The sequence below is a fragment of the Babylonia areolata genome, chromosome 15 (assembly GCF_041734735.1).
Source record: "Babylonia areolata isolate BAREFJ2019XMU chromosome 15, ASM4173473v1, whole genome shotgun sequence".
NCBI classification, from domain to species: Eukaryota; Metazoa; Mollusca; class Gastropoda; order Neogastropoda; family Buccinidae; genus Babylonia; species Babylonia areolata.
In genome coordinates, this window is record NC_134890.1 from 5993313 (window position 1) to 6007674 (window position 14362).

General features: G+C 41.5%; 1 protein-coding gene across 2 annotated transcripts in view; it reads right to left on the minus strand.

Annotated features, from left to right (window-relative positions):
• The window catches only part of LOC143290397 (uncharacterized), an 83690-nt gene that overhangs the window by 7523 nt on the left and 61805 nt on the right, over positions 1 to 14362 (minus strand). For both annotated transcript variants that reach the window (XM_076599796.1, XM_076599795.1), the window contains 4 exons: positions 13700 to 13843; positions 10300 to 10425; positions 7515 to 7672; positions 6159 to 6386 (listed from right to left, as the gene is read on the minus strand). In XM_076599796.1, the coding sequence (XP_076455911.1) occupies positions 6159 to 6386; positions 7515 to 7672; positions 10300 to 10425; positions 13700 to 13843 (656 nt within the window). The remainder of the gene's footprint in view (positions 1 to 6158; positions 6387 to 7514; positions 7673 to 10299; positions 10426 to 13699; positions 13844 to 14362) is intronic.

A 14362-nucleotide genomic window follows, 5' to 3' on the forward strand; every position in this document is an offset into this window, starting at 1 on the left:
ATATCCAGTGAACATGTCAATGGTGTAGTTAGTATCACTATGTGTTCTGTCCAGAATTTGTATTTCTTTCCTTTTAATTGAGAACAAGAAAAACGAGGTTTCTTTTCATACTATGTTTAACCCTCTGGATGGTTCAGGCACTGATTGGCGACTTTCTAGTTGAACACTTCAGGCACCGATCATCAACTTGTACGCTCAACGCCGCAGGCATCGATCAGCGACTTGTACACTAGTGTTACCAACCTCATTCTTTCTTTTTTTCATGAGACCACACAAGTTGGAAATGTTCACCGCATGTTTCAGGAGCATCTATTCTACATTTGAGTTTCAAGTTGACGCACGTTGTCGAATATTTCCAAACTTATCTAGCTGTTGGTTCCCAGAAAGCTTCAAATCTGCTGTTGTACGTCCACTCATCAAGAAACCATCCTTGGATCATAATTGTTTGAAAAATTATCGACCTGTCTCTAATCTGTCATTTTTATCAAAACTGCTAGAAAAGATCATATTGTCTCAGCTCTTAGCTCATCTGGAACAAAATGGTTTACTTAATTCCCACCAGTCAGCTCATAGACGTGGTCATAGTTGTGAAACAGCCCTTCTTAGAATAGTGAATGATTTGGTTTCGGGATTTGATGAGGATAAGATATCTGTTCTCGCTCTCTTAGATTTGTCAGCAGCTTTTGACACTATTGACCACTCTATCCTCTTGAACAGACTTAAAACTTCCTTTGGTATTCGTGACACTGCACTAGCATGGATCACGTCTTACCTGTCAGATCGTACACAGAAAGTGTGTGTAAATGGTAGATACTCTAGAGTATCTGCCTTGAAATATGGTGTCCCACAGGGGTCCGTCCTAGGTCCTGTTCTTTTCATGCTGTATGCGGCTCCTGTGTCGGATGTCATCAGTCATCATGCGATGTCGCATGAGAGCTTTGCTGATGACACACAACTTTATCAATCAGCTTCCATAGCTGAATTTGATGCACTGGTGACTCAAACACAGGAGTGCATTGCTCGCCTAAAGGACTGGATGACTCTCAACAAGCTGCAATTAAATGATGATAAGACTGAATTGATGATAACCTGTCCAAAGAAGTTTCGTCAACATCCTTCCTTTCCTGACTCTGTTCTGATCAATAGCCCACCTGCGTAGAATCAGCTCTACCCGCCACTATCTCTCAACCGATGCAACCAAGACACTTGTATGCTCTCTGGTTCTCTCAAGATTAGATTACTGCAACTCTCTTTTGGCCGGCCTTCCCAAATATCTGTTAGACAGACTCCAACGAATTCAGAATAATGCTGCCAGCCTCATTTGCAGAGCTTCTAAATTTGACCATGTTTCTCCTCTCCTTCAGTCTCTCCACTGGTTGCCTGTTTCTGATCGAATAGACTATAAGCTATCCACTCTGACATTTTCTGCAGTCAACAGATCTGGCCCCAAGTATCTTTCTGAACTCATCCATATCTATACCCCGTCTCGCCAGCTCCGTTCTTCCTCTGATACTCGACTTCTCAGGATACCTCACATTAGAAGTAAGACCTATTAACACAGATCGTTTTCTTTTCAATCGCCAAAGACGTGGAACAAGCTCCCTGATAACCTCCGTCATTCTGATTCCCTCGCATCTTTTAAATCTCGTCTCAAAACTCACCTTTTCCCTCAGCAATAAGTTCAATTGTGGCAGGTCCACTTCCTTTGCGTTAGCTGTGCTTGACTATGTGTGTATACATATGTATGTGTACATAACTACATGCATGTATATGAATGTGTATTGTGTGTGCGTGTGTGTGTGTTTATGTAAGTTTGTGCCTGCCTATGTGTGCGTATGTGTTAGGGTAGCTGTTAGATACACATGTATGTTAAAATGTATGTATGCAGTGTGTGTGTGTGTGTGTGTGTGTGTGTGTGTGTGTGTGTGTGTAGTCACATTTTGGTGTGTGTATGTAACAGATATGATGTGTTATGTTAACAAAAGCGTTTTTGTAAAGCACCTAGAGCAGATTTCTGGATAGTGTGCTATATAAGTATCCATTATTATTATTATTATTTCTCCAGTTGAAGCATGGCCAACCCTTCTGGAAACAAACAAAAAGGTGTTTACAACACTACAGAGGCACTGCAAATGAGTTTAGATGATAATTTGCCCGCTGGAGTGCCGGTTGCTGACAGAGACAGTGGAGAAGAATTCACCAGACCGGTCGAGAATGATTGACAAGTGACACAAAGACATTTGATAATGTACAAAGACATTAGTGAAAGGAGCCATACGGTGTGTGTAGTGTTTGTGTTTCCAAATAGGATGTGGTGTTTTTTGTATTTTTTGTGTGTGCTTTTGTGTTTCTTTTGCTATATCAAATTGACACAAATATATTATTCAATAATGTATTTGTGAAAGGAACCATGAAACTTTCCAGTTTTGCAACATACAGTGTGTGGTGGTGGTGTTTTCCCTGATGGAATGCTGGTGTGACTGTGTGTGTGTGTTTGTGTGTGTGTTCTTCTCATTCCTGCACATAGGTGAGTGCACATTTCATTACAGTGTGTTATGTCTATGTTTCCAGTTGTATTTCCCAGTCTGTTTGTTCATTTTTACTTGAAATGGTGTATTTCATGTTGAAAACAGCTACAATATGTGAGAACTACTCAAAAGTACATACTTTTTCATTTTCATCAAATGATATCAAAATTCAGTCAATATGTTCATTCAAATAAACATGCTTATCATAATTTGCATTTGTTGCCCTTTAAAAGGAGCTATGAATGAAGAAGACTGAATGAGTAGAAGCGAAGTTATGGCAGTTTAAAATGGGTTGGTGGTGACACAGTTTTCCCTCTCCTGCACAGCTGGTTTAAACAGAAGTGTACTGCTGCTCAGCTGGTTTGTACAGCAATGAAAGAGTTAAGCCAAATTTGGTACTGGCAAACAAAGTGATGGAGTCTCCTGTAAGACCGACGGATGAGTAGGCAGGCAGGTTTATGTCGGTGTGTGTCCTCATATGGGAGAAGAGGCCGATTCTGGATGCGCAGCACTTCCCACAGGTGTTGCAAGGGAAAACGTCTCTAGAAGTTGAGCCCTGCTTCCTTCGCTCACATTTTCTTAATGGCCAGCGTTCTCTTGTTTTCAAATGTCTTTATGCCAGTAGTTCCAGAGAAAACGGCAATGTCAAAGTTTACCACAAACACACAGACATACACATAGACGCACACAAACAACCGAACACTGGGTTATAAAACAGACTCACTTTGTTTACACAAGTGAGTCGAAAAGAGAGAGAAAAAAATCAAGACCAGAAAAAGGTGGACAGAAAAAAAAGGAAGAGATGGCAAGAACAAAGGAAAAAGCTAAAAACAAACAAAATGATGGTTGAGCAGAAAGCTTTAGTCAAATTAGTGCATAATTTCCTGAAAATGGGGATACTATTTTTAGCTGGAAGACCACAACCTCCCCCTCCCTCCACATCCCCCATGAGAGTACACTCACATGCACAAACACATTCACAGACATTCACATGAACATATTCACACTCATATACACAAACATATTCACAGATATTCACACACACACACACACACACAAATATATATTCACATTCACACTCACAAACATAAACATACACACACACACACACAGAGATATTCACATATAAACATTCACAGACAATCACACTCACATACCCGAACATATACACAGACATTCACACACACACACACGCACACACACAGAGATATTAACATGCACATATAAACATATTCACAGACATTCACACTCTCACACACAAACATTCACACTTACACACACAAACATATACACCAACATTCACACTCGCACACACAAACATATTTGTATTTGTATTTCTTTTTATCACAAGTGATTTCTCTGTGTGAAATTCAGGCTGCTCTCCCCACGGAAAGTGCATCACTACACAACAGCGCCACCCCCTTTTTTTTTTCCCTGCGTGCAGTTTTATTTGTTTTTCCTATCGAAGTGGATTTTTCCACAGAATTTTGCCAGGAACAACTCTTGTTGCCGTGGGTTCTTTTACGTGCGCTAAGTGCATGCTGCACATGGCACCTCGGTTTATTGTCTCATCCGAATGACTAGCGTCCAGACCATCACTCAAGGTCTAGTGGAGGGGGAGAAAATATCGGCAGCTGAGCCGTGATTCGAACCAGCGCGCTCAGATTCTCTCGCTTCCTATGTGGACGTGTTACCTCTAGGCCATCACTCCACATATACACAGATATTCACACATACACACAATAAAGTATACATAGACACACAATAAGGTATACACAGACACACACACACACAAACAAGTACAAAGACATTCAAACATTTAGTGTTGTATCATCTGACAGAGTATAATAATTTGATTTGAAAAACAGACAGGTGCAATAGCTGAGTGGTTGAAGCGTTGGACTTTCAATATGAAGGTCCCTGGTTTGAATCTCGGTGACGGCACCTGGTGGGTAAAGGGTGGAGATTTTTCCAATCTCCCAGGTCAACATACGTGCAGACCTGCTTGTGCCTGAACCCCCTTTGTGTGTATACGCAAGCACAAGATCAAATATGCATGTTAAAGATCCTGTGATCCATGTCAGCATTCGGTGGGTTAAGGAAACAATGTGTGTGTGTGTGTGTGTAGAAGATGAGGTATGTGTGTGTATGCATGTCTACACTGTGGGAGCAACAGAATATTGGAACATGCAGGTGTGAATATATATATATATATATATATATATATATATGTGTGTGTGTGTGTGTGTGTGTGTGTGGGAGTGGGGAATATGGGCGTATGTGTGTCAACACATATTAGATAGGTGCTTCAATTTGATAAAAAAAAAATTATATATAAATATACACAAACACAAAAGTCTGCATCTGTAATGAAAATGACAGTTTTTGTTGAAAGAGAAGTTCTAAGGGGAAATGCACTAAGCCCTGCATGATTCAATATATTCATAAATGTTGATCAGTTCCGACATACCAATTCACCAATTGTTCTCAAAATAAAAGTATCTCTTGTCTTTTATAAGCTGATGACTTAGTACTGTTTTCAAAAACTAAATGTGGCCTACAGCTAAAACTAAACCAGTTAAGACAAATTGTAAACAGTAGGCAAAACATACTGTTTTGACATACTGTAAACAGAGACAAAACAAAAGAAGTCATATTTTCAAAATCAGAATCAAGAGCTCAAATATATTTCAAATGTGGTACAGAAGTCATAGAAACAACTGAATAGTATAAACACCTAGGAAGACGACAAATATCCCTTAACCTTAAAAGTGATCAGTAAAATCATAAAATTTAGGTTACACATTATACAAGCATGCCAAAAAAAACAACCCAAAAACCTTTAAACTTGTATATGATGATATGTTCACAAACGAGATAAAACAGCGAACACTTGCATTCTCAGAATGATATTTAAACACCTTGGTTTAGGACAGATTTGGAATAATCAGTTCACAATCAATGTTCACAGTCTTAGTCACATCATAAATGAACTAGAATAAACTAGAATACAAATGTTTTACTTTGGAAGAGAAACAAATCTGAAAATATTTCAAAATTACAATTCTATAATAAAATTACTAATGAATACAGAACCAAACCTTACTTGCTTGAAGGATATCTTAGTTATAATCAAAAACAGTCACTGTGCGAATAAAAAATATCCTGTCACGACCTTGCAAAAGAAAAGGATCATCCCAAAGAAATGAGACAAAGCCTGCAATGTCAAACAATTGGAGATGAATTCAGATTTCTTGGATAACTGCGGAATATACAAAGAACTATGAGAAGAATTCATTCACAAAATTCAACAAAAATACCTTCCTACTACTAATAAAACCAATCAGCTCATACTAGAAGACAAAACTTGTAGGAATGCTGGGAAAATTTATTTATTGCTGCTGCCAGAAGAGTCATTGCATGAGGAATAAATCAATTTCTTGTTCTATTTTGTTTTAACTACTGCCAACTTAACTTAATGAGTGTGGCATGTGTGTTCATGTCTTATCAATATTGTTAAGGTTTAACTGACAAATAAATTTGATTCTGAATCACACACATACACTCCATCCCCTGACAGCCAAGCAACAGCTCAATTCCCTTGAAGCAATAGAAAGAATGGACTCTCACCTGGTTATCTCCAATGTTCATGTACAGGCGATCAGTCTCTGGCAGAGGCCGCTCATAATTTGCTTCCTGCGCCTTCAACAGTTGCTGCCCTTCTTCAATGTATCTTTCCCAGGGGGCGTAGTCAGGACTGGCTTCCCTTGTTTCCCTGATGCGGTCGACGATGCGTTGAAGTTCAAAGTCACGAGGGGCCCAGGTTTTCGTAGGGTAGCTGATCATTCCATCCTTATCCTGCAAGTAAAGATGGTTTGTTGCTGCTACCAGGTCTTTATGGCAGAGAAAAAGACAACAGAAAACACCTGATCTCAGAGAAATAAATTTACTAAGTATGTTTTAATATCCTCAGTATTTTCTCTTCAATACACCAACATGTGCTGTGGGATCTTTAACATGTGTTCTTGACCTTTTGTTTGTGCATACACAAGACGAAGATTAAGGCACTAGCAGGCCAACACATATGACATGGGAGAACACAGAAATCTCCACGCTTTAGCCACCAGGAGCTGACACCGAAGACCTTCAGACTGAAAATCCACTCAGCTATGGCACCCATCATTTTATTATCACATGCTGTCTAAGCAACATAAAAATTTCTTTTCCATACCAGTCACCATGTTGAAGTGGTTAGTGCCATGGACTAATGGCTGGAAAGATGCGTGTTTGATTCCTAGAGGAGGTGGTTTTTTTTCGACCTGTGGTCGGTTTTTACCAAGAGTTAAGTGTGCTCTGGGCTTACATGGAGAGACTGGGACCACACAGCTGAGTATCATCCACTTCACGGATGTGTGTTTGGGTGTGTTGCTCTAATTCCCTTACCAACACTGCAAGTGTCTCTATCTCTTAGGCCTGGTTAATGAAGGGATATCATTATGAAAGGAAGCGTAGTGTGCAGCCTTGTCCAGTCGTCCAAAACCTAATGGACATCCATAGCAACATCATCATTCTCGCCATCCTCCTCCATCATCAATGAAAAAAAAAGTCCAAATTTCTGTGGCCTTTCATGCCCTCCTGTCATGGTGACCTCAGTTTCGACCACCCTCCACTTCTGAGCTTGGGAAGAGTCCTATCAAGGTCTTCAGTGTTGGCAGATTCATGGGGGAGTACTGTAGGAGGGATGTGTTGGTGACCTCCACCCTGGCTGAACACTCACTCAAATGATGTAACAGCAAAAACAAAAAAACAAAAAAAAAGTTTCCTTTCCATGAATTCATGACTGCCAAAGTCAGCATGCAGTTAGCATGTGTCAACTGTAATATCAAATATTTCAAATAAACAGGAAGAAACAGAATCTCACTCCAGCCAATTCTAAGACCTACTACTTAAACAGCAACAGAAGAAGAAACTGCTTTAGACACTGACCTGAGTCATTTTTTCACAGTAGTAGTACAGGTTCCGTTGGGCGTCACACTTGCTGAAGATGATGTCGCCCAGGCGAGGATGTCTGTAATAGTCAGCAAACTGCGGCACTCCCCCCGCCACCCCCACAATGAACACATGCTCTATGTTCTGGAAGGAGCCTGGGAAAGAGAAAAAAAAAGATTATTCATTGTTTTTAATACAAAGATTGATTTGTTACCAATGATACTGTAAGATATCAGGGCCTGGATTTATCATTGTCTCTCTCACTTTCTCTCTATTATCTCTCTCTCTCTCTCTACACACACACACACACACAAACACACATTGATTGTTTTCATTCACGAAAAAAAAAAAAAGTATAATTGATTGGAATAACAGGCACATATTAATCATATACAATAAGCATAATGTATTTCTATCTGTCACAATCCTCTTCACACCCACGCATTGAGAATGTGCATGCATGACATCTGCATGTGTGTGAATTTACATGCATAATATATATATATATATATATATATATAGAGAGAGAGAGAGAGAGAGAGAGATTATATATATATATATATATATATATATATATATATATATATATATATATATATATATATGTGTGTGTGTGTGTGTGTGTGTGTGTGTGTGTGTGTGTGTGTGTGTGTGTGTGTGTTGTGTGTGTGTGTGTGTGTGTGTGTGTGTGTTGTGTGTATGAGTGTGTGAGGAGGAGGAGTCGGAGGATGAGGGGATGGGAGAGAAGAGAGTGGGCAGACAGATTAACAAGACAGACAGGGCAGACAGATGAACAAGACAGACAGGGCAGACAGACGAACAAGACAGACAGATGAACAGATGAACAAGACAGACAGGGAAGACAGATGAACAAGACAGACAGATGAACAGATGAACAAGACAGACAGGGAAGACACATGAACAAGACAGATGAACAGATGAACAAGACAGACAGATGAACAAGACAGATGAACAAGACAGACAGGGCAGACAGATGAACAAGACAGATGAACAGATGAACAAGACAGACAGGGCAGACAGACGAACAAGACAGACAGATGAACAGATGAACAAGACAGACAGGGCAGACAGACGAACAAGACAGACAGATGAACAGATGAACAAGACAGACAGGGAAGACAGATGAACAAGACAGATGAACAGATGAACAAGACAGACAGGGCAGACAGACGAACAAGACAGACAGATGAACAAGACAGACAGGGCAGACAGATGAACAAGACAGATGAACAGATGAACAAGACAGACAGGGCAGACAGATGAACAAGACAGATGAACAGATGAACAAGACAGACAGGGCAGACAGACGAACAAGACAGACAGGGCAGACAGATGAACAAGACAGACAGACAGATGAACAAGACAGACAGACAGTGCAGACAGATGAACAAGAAAGACTGATGAACAAGACAGACAGACAGGACAGACAGATGAAAAAGACAGACAGACAGTGCAGACAGATGAACAAGACAGACAGACAGGGCAGACAGATGAACAAGACAGACAGACAGACAGGACAGACAGATGAACAAGACAGACAGGACAGACAGATGAACAAGACAGACAGACAGACAGACAGGACAGACAGATGAACAAGACTGACAGACAGGGCAGACAGATGAACAAGACTGACAGACAGGGCAGACAGATGAACAAGACAGACAGACAGACAGGACAGACAGATGAACAAGACTGACAGACAGGGCAGACAGATGAACAAGACTGACAGACAGGGCAGACAGATGAACAAGACAGACAGATGAACAAGACAGACAGGACAGACAGATGAACAAGACAGACAGGACAGACTGATGAACAAGATGATAGACAGGACAGACAGATGAATAAGACAGATAGACAGATGAACACGAGACAGATGAACAAGACAGACAGATGAACAAGACAGACGGATGAACAAGACAGACATATGAATAAGACAGACAGATGAACAAGACAGACAGATGAACAAGACAGACGGATGAACAAGACAGACATGAATGAGACACAGATGAACAAGGCAGACAGATGAACAAGACAGATAGACAGACAGATGAACAAGACAGACAGACATGAACGAGACACAGATGAACAAGACAGACAGATGAACAAGACAGACAGACAGATGAACAAGACAGATAGACAGACAGATGAACAAGACTGACAGACATGAACGAGACACAGATGAACAAGAGAGACAGATGAACAAGACAGACAGACAGGACAGACAGATGAACAAGACAGACAGAGAGACAGATGAACAAGACTGACAGACAGATGAACAAGACAGACAGACAGATGAACAAGACAGACAGACAGACAGACAAGGCAGACAGATGAACAAGACAGACAGACAGACAGACAAGGCAGACAGATGAACAAGACTGACAGACAAATGAACAAGACAGACAGACAGACAGACAAGGCAGACAGATGAACAAGACAGACAGACAGACAGACAAGGCAGACAGATGAACAAGACTGACAGACAGATGAACAAGACAGACAGACAGATGAACAAAACTGCCAGACAGATAAACAAGACAGACAGACAGACAAACAGACAAGGCAGACAGATGAACAAGACTGACAGACAGATGAACAAGACAGACAGACAGATGAACAAGACAGACAGACAAAGGCAGACAGACGAACAAGACAGACAGACAGACAGACAGATGAACAAGACTGACAGACAGATGAACAAGACTGACAGACAGCAACAAGCCTCAAAGAAAGAAAAGAAAAAAAAATCAGCACAGACCCAGGAGCCTGGTGGTGATGCTGCCGGACGAGATCTGTGCGGCCCTGAAGTGACCGATCTGAGGCAGTTTGGTAGACACCACTTTGTGCTCACCTATGTAGCCAGTCGTGTACACGTTAGACTCGCCTGCACACAATCAGTCCTTCTTCATAAACAGACAATAAACATAATAATGAAGTAAACTTAAATTCAAACTTGATATTTAAACATGATAGTTAAATACAGGTAAACTACAATACTAACTTGGTACATAAACATGATAATAAAATACAGGTAAACTGTAATACAAACTTAGCACACATGCAAGCATGCACAGATGGGGATGGTGTTAATCAAGTTCAACCCTTTAATGCATAATCCTTTTATACATCATGGTTACATGAATACTTCAAATCAAGTCAGCCTGTGGGTGGTTTTCAAGATGAAGTCAACACCACCCAAAACAAAGAGTACAGCACACAGTGATCATGCAGCTTGTTTACACCACAATTGCTAAATTGCTAAGCAAGAAGGGAAACTAATCTTTCATTACAAACATCAAAATAACATTGTGAGTTGCTTCCCTTCACATCTTTCCCTTTCTTTAAAAGTTAAGTTTTGACAATTCGTAGAATTTTACAACTTTTACCTTTTTTTTTTTTTAAAGTGTCAAATCTCCAAATTTGCTTAATATTAATTTTAACTTTGATTTCCTTCAGCATTCACTTTCCTTTTCTTTTAATTGCAGTCTTTCTAAAGTGAACTGTTTATGAAAAACATAAAATTCTGCTGTTTTTCTTTCATGTAACTGAGATAAGACTTTCAACTTCAAATTCCATTTAACTCTAACGTCCTCACTAAACTTGAACAACTGACCACTGACCACCACTGACTATCGCTGAGTACCACTGACCACTACTGACCGATGGCTGGTGAAACTGACTGCTGACCATCACCCACCACTGCTGACTACTGTCTACTGCTGACCAGCACCCAAAACTACATGTATGATTAAACACACATACGTTTGGGGGAACACAGACCTGGTGGAACATTAGACCTGGTAGAACATTTGACCTGGGGGAACACAGACCTGGGGGAACATTAGAGCTGGGAGAACATAGACCTGGTGAAACATTAGACCTGGGGGAACACAGACCTACCAAAAACATTTTGGGGGGAACATATACCAGAGAGAACATAGACCTGGGAAACATAGACTGGGGGAACTTAGACCTTGAGAAACACAGACCTGGGGGAATACAGACCTGGTGGAACATTAGTCCTGGGGGAACACAGACCTGGTGGAACACAGACCTGGGGGAACATTAGACCTGGTGGAACATTAGACCTGGGGGAACACAGACCTGGTGGAAAACAGACCTGGTGGAACATTAGTCCTGGGGGAACACAGACCTGGTGGAACATTAGACCTGGTGGAACATTAGACCTGGGGGAACACAGACCTGGTGGAACACAGACCTGGTGGAACATTAGACCTGGGGGAACACAGACCTGGGGGAATACAGACCTGGTGGAACATTAGACCTGGGGGAACACAGACCTGGGGGAATACAGACCTGGTGGAACATTAGACCTGGGGGAACACAGACCTGGTGGAACACAGACCTGGTGGAACACAGACTTGGTGGAACACAGACCTGGTGGAACATTAGACCTGGGGGAACACAGACCTGGTGGAACATTAGACCTGGGGGAACACAGACCTGGGGGAACACAGACCTGGTGGAACATTAGACCTGGGGGAATACAGACCTGGTGGAACATTAGACATGGGGGAACACAGACCTGGGGGAACACAGACCTACCAAAAACGTTTTGGAGGGAACACAGACCAGACAGAACTTAGACCTGGGAAACAAGTCTAGGGAACACAGACCTGGGGAACACAGACCTGGGGGATCGGATGATCATATTCGAGTTTCCTATTGTTTTGAAGCTAAGACTGTATTCTTTAAGACCGTACTGTTAATAAAACGATTGCGGTGACAAGCAACGTGTTATCAGATGTTAAAGAAGATGTGTTGTTTTCTCTCTGTGGCCGCTGCCATCGCTCGGCACAGCACACACAGCTCTGCTGGTCTTTCTCCCTCCCTACAGCTGGTAACAGCTAGAGGCGCGACATGGAAGAGCACCCATGGTGCTTTGCGCTGCTATCTCTTCCAGGCCACAGTTCTAACCATCCCGGCTGCTGCGTGTTGTTTTTAATCGATGCCTTTCCTTCCCGAGTTGAACGCGGGATCAAGTTCGCTACTGCGATGAACTAAAAGTAAAGCGCTGAACACGTGTGTAAGGTCTGACTCCGCGTACATGTACACACAACAGCGCTACTGAGTTCAACACCCTGTTTCCTAGATTCTTGACTCAAAAAGTTTCATAGTTGGGTGATGACAGCAGATAAAAAAGATGACAAATGTCCACACACACAGATGTGCATATGCTAAAACTCACACAATAACTGGACACAATCCACCAGTTCATATGTGAGTATAGCAATCATGTGCTTACCCACATACCCACCCACACGCAGAGAAAAAGCTTTATATATCTTAACATTAACAGCCTATATCCATGACTGCAGTTGACCTAGCTGTGTCAGCATCTTTCCAAAAACTGCATATCTACTGTCACAGAACAATATAAGTTGAGAAATGCTTCATCACCATACATCTTCAAGACCACAACAAAACTAAACCAAAGTTGTTTACACAAAACCTACAGACATTTGAAAAAACAATTTTTGTATCATTCAGATGGGCACAATAGCCAAGTGGTTAAAGCGTTGGACTTTCAATCTGAGGGTCCCGGGTTCGAATCTCGGTGATGGCGCCTGGTAGGTAAAGGGTGGAGATTTTTCCGATCTCCCAGGTCAACATATGTGCAGACCTGCCAGTGTCTGAACCCCCTTCGTGTGTATACGCAAGCAGAAGATCAAATAAACACATTAAAGATCCTGTAATCCATGTCAGCGTTTGGTGGGTTATGGAAACAAGAACATACCCAGCATGCACACCCCCAAAAGGGCAGTATGGCTGCCTACAAGGTGGGGTAAAAATGGTCCTACATGCAAAAGCTCACTTGTGTACATACGAGTGAACGTGGGAGTTGCAGCCGATGAATGCAGAAGAAGAAGAAAGAAGACATGCTAGGTATCCCTGCACAACAGTAACGACCCCTTAAAAAAAATAGTTCAAACATTACATACAGGTATGTGTGTGCATACAACTTTCAACATAATGTATGCACACACAAATGCATATAGTAACCAACCACATGCACACACAGACACACCTTTATAAACAGGTCATACATATATGCTAATGAACAGATTTTACTTACCAATAAAACAACACACACATTCTTGTGTGCAAAGTGTCCCACAACTGTATCATGCACCTACCTTCAGTTTTGTATCTGACATAGGTGGTTTTGTTCTCCATCATAGCATCAACGGCCACTTTTTCATGATAGAGGGCAGTGATGATGGCGATGGTCGGCTGCTGGTTGGCAGCAATGGTGGGCATCTGCTTCACCATCTGAACCTCTGCCAGCAGAGATAAAACACATCACACACCTCTGCCAGCAGAGATAAAACACATCACAAACCTCTGCCAGCAGAGATAAAACACATCACACACCTCTGCCAGCAGAGATAAAACACATCACAAACCTCTGCCAGCAGAGATAAAACACATCACACACCTCTGCCAGCAGAGATAAAACACTTCACACACCTCTGCCAGCAGAGATAAAACACATCACAAACCTCTACCAGCAGAGATAAAACACATTACACACCTCTGCCAGCAGAGATAAAAAACATTACACACCACTGCTACCAGAGATAGAATGTTACACACCTCTGCCAACAGAGATAAAAACACATTACAAATAGAGACACCCCTGCCAGCAGAGATAAAAACACATTACAAATAGACACCCCTGCCAGCAGAGATAAAAACACATTACAGCAGAGATTAAACACAATGTTACAAAATGGATAAAGGAGTTGGAAGAGAAAATAAAGACAAAAAGGGACATATACAGAGAAAAAGGAAGAGAG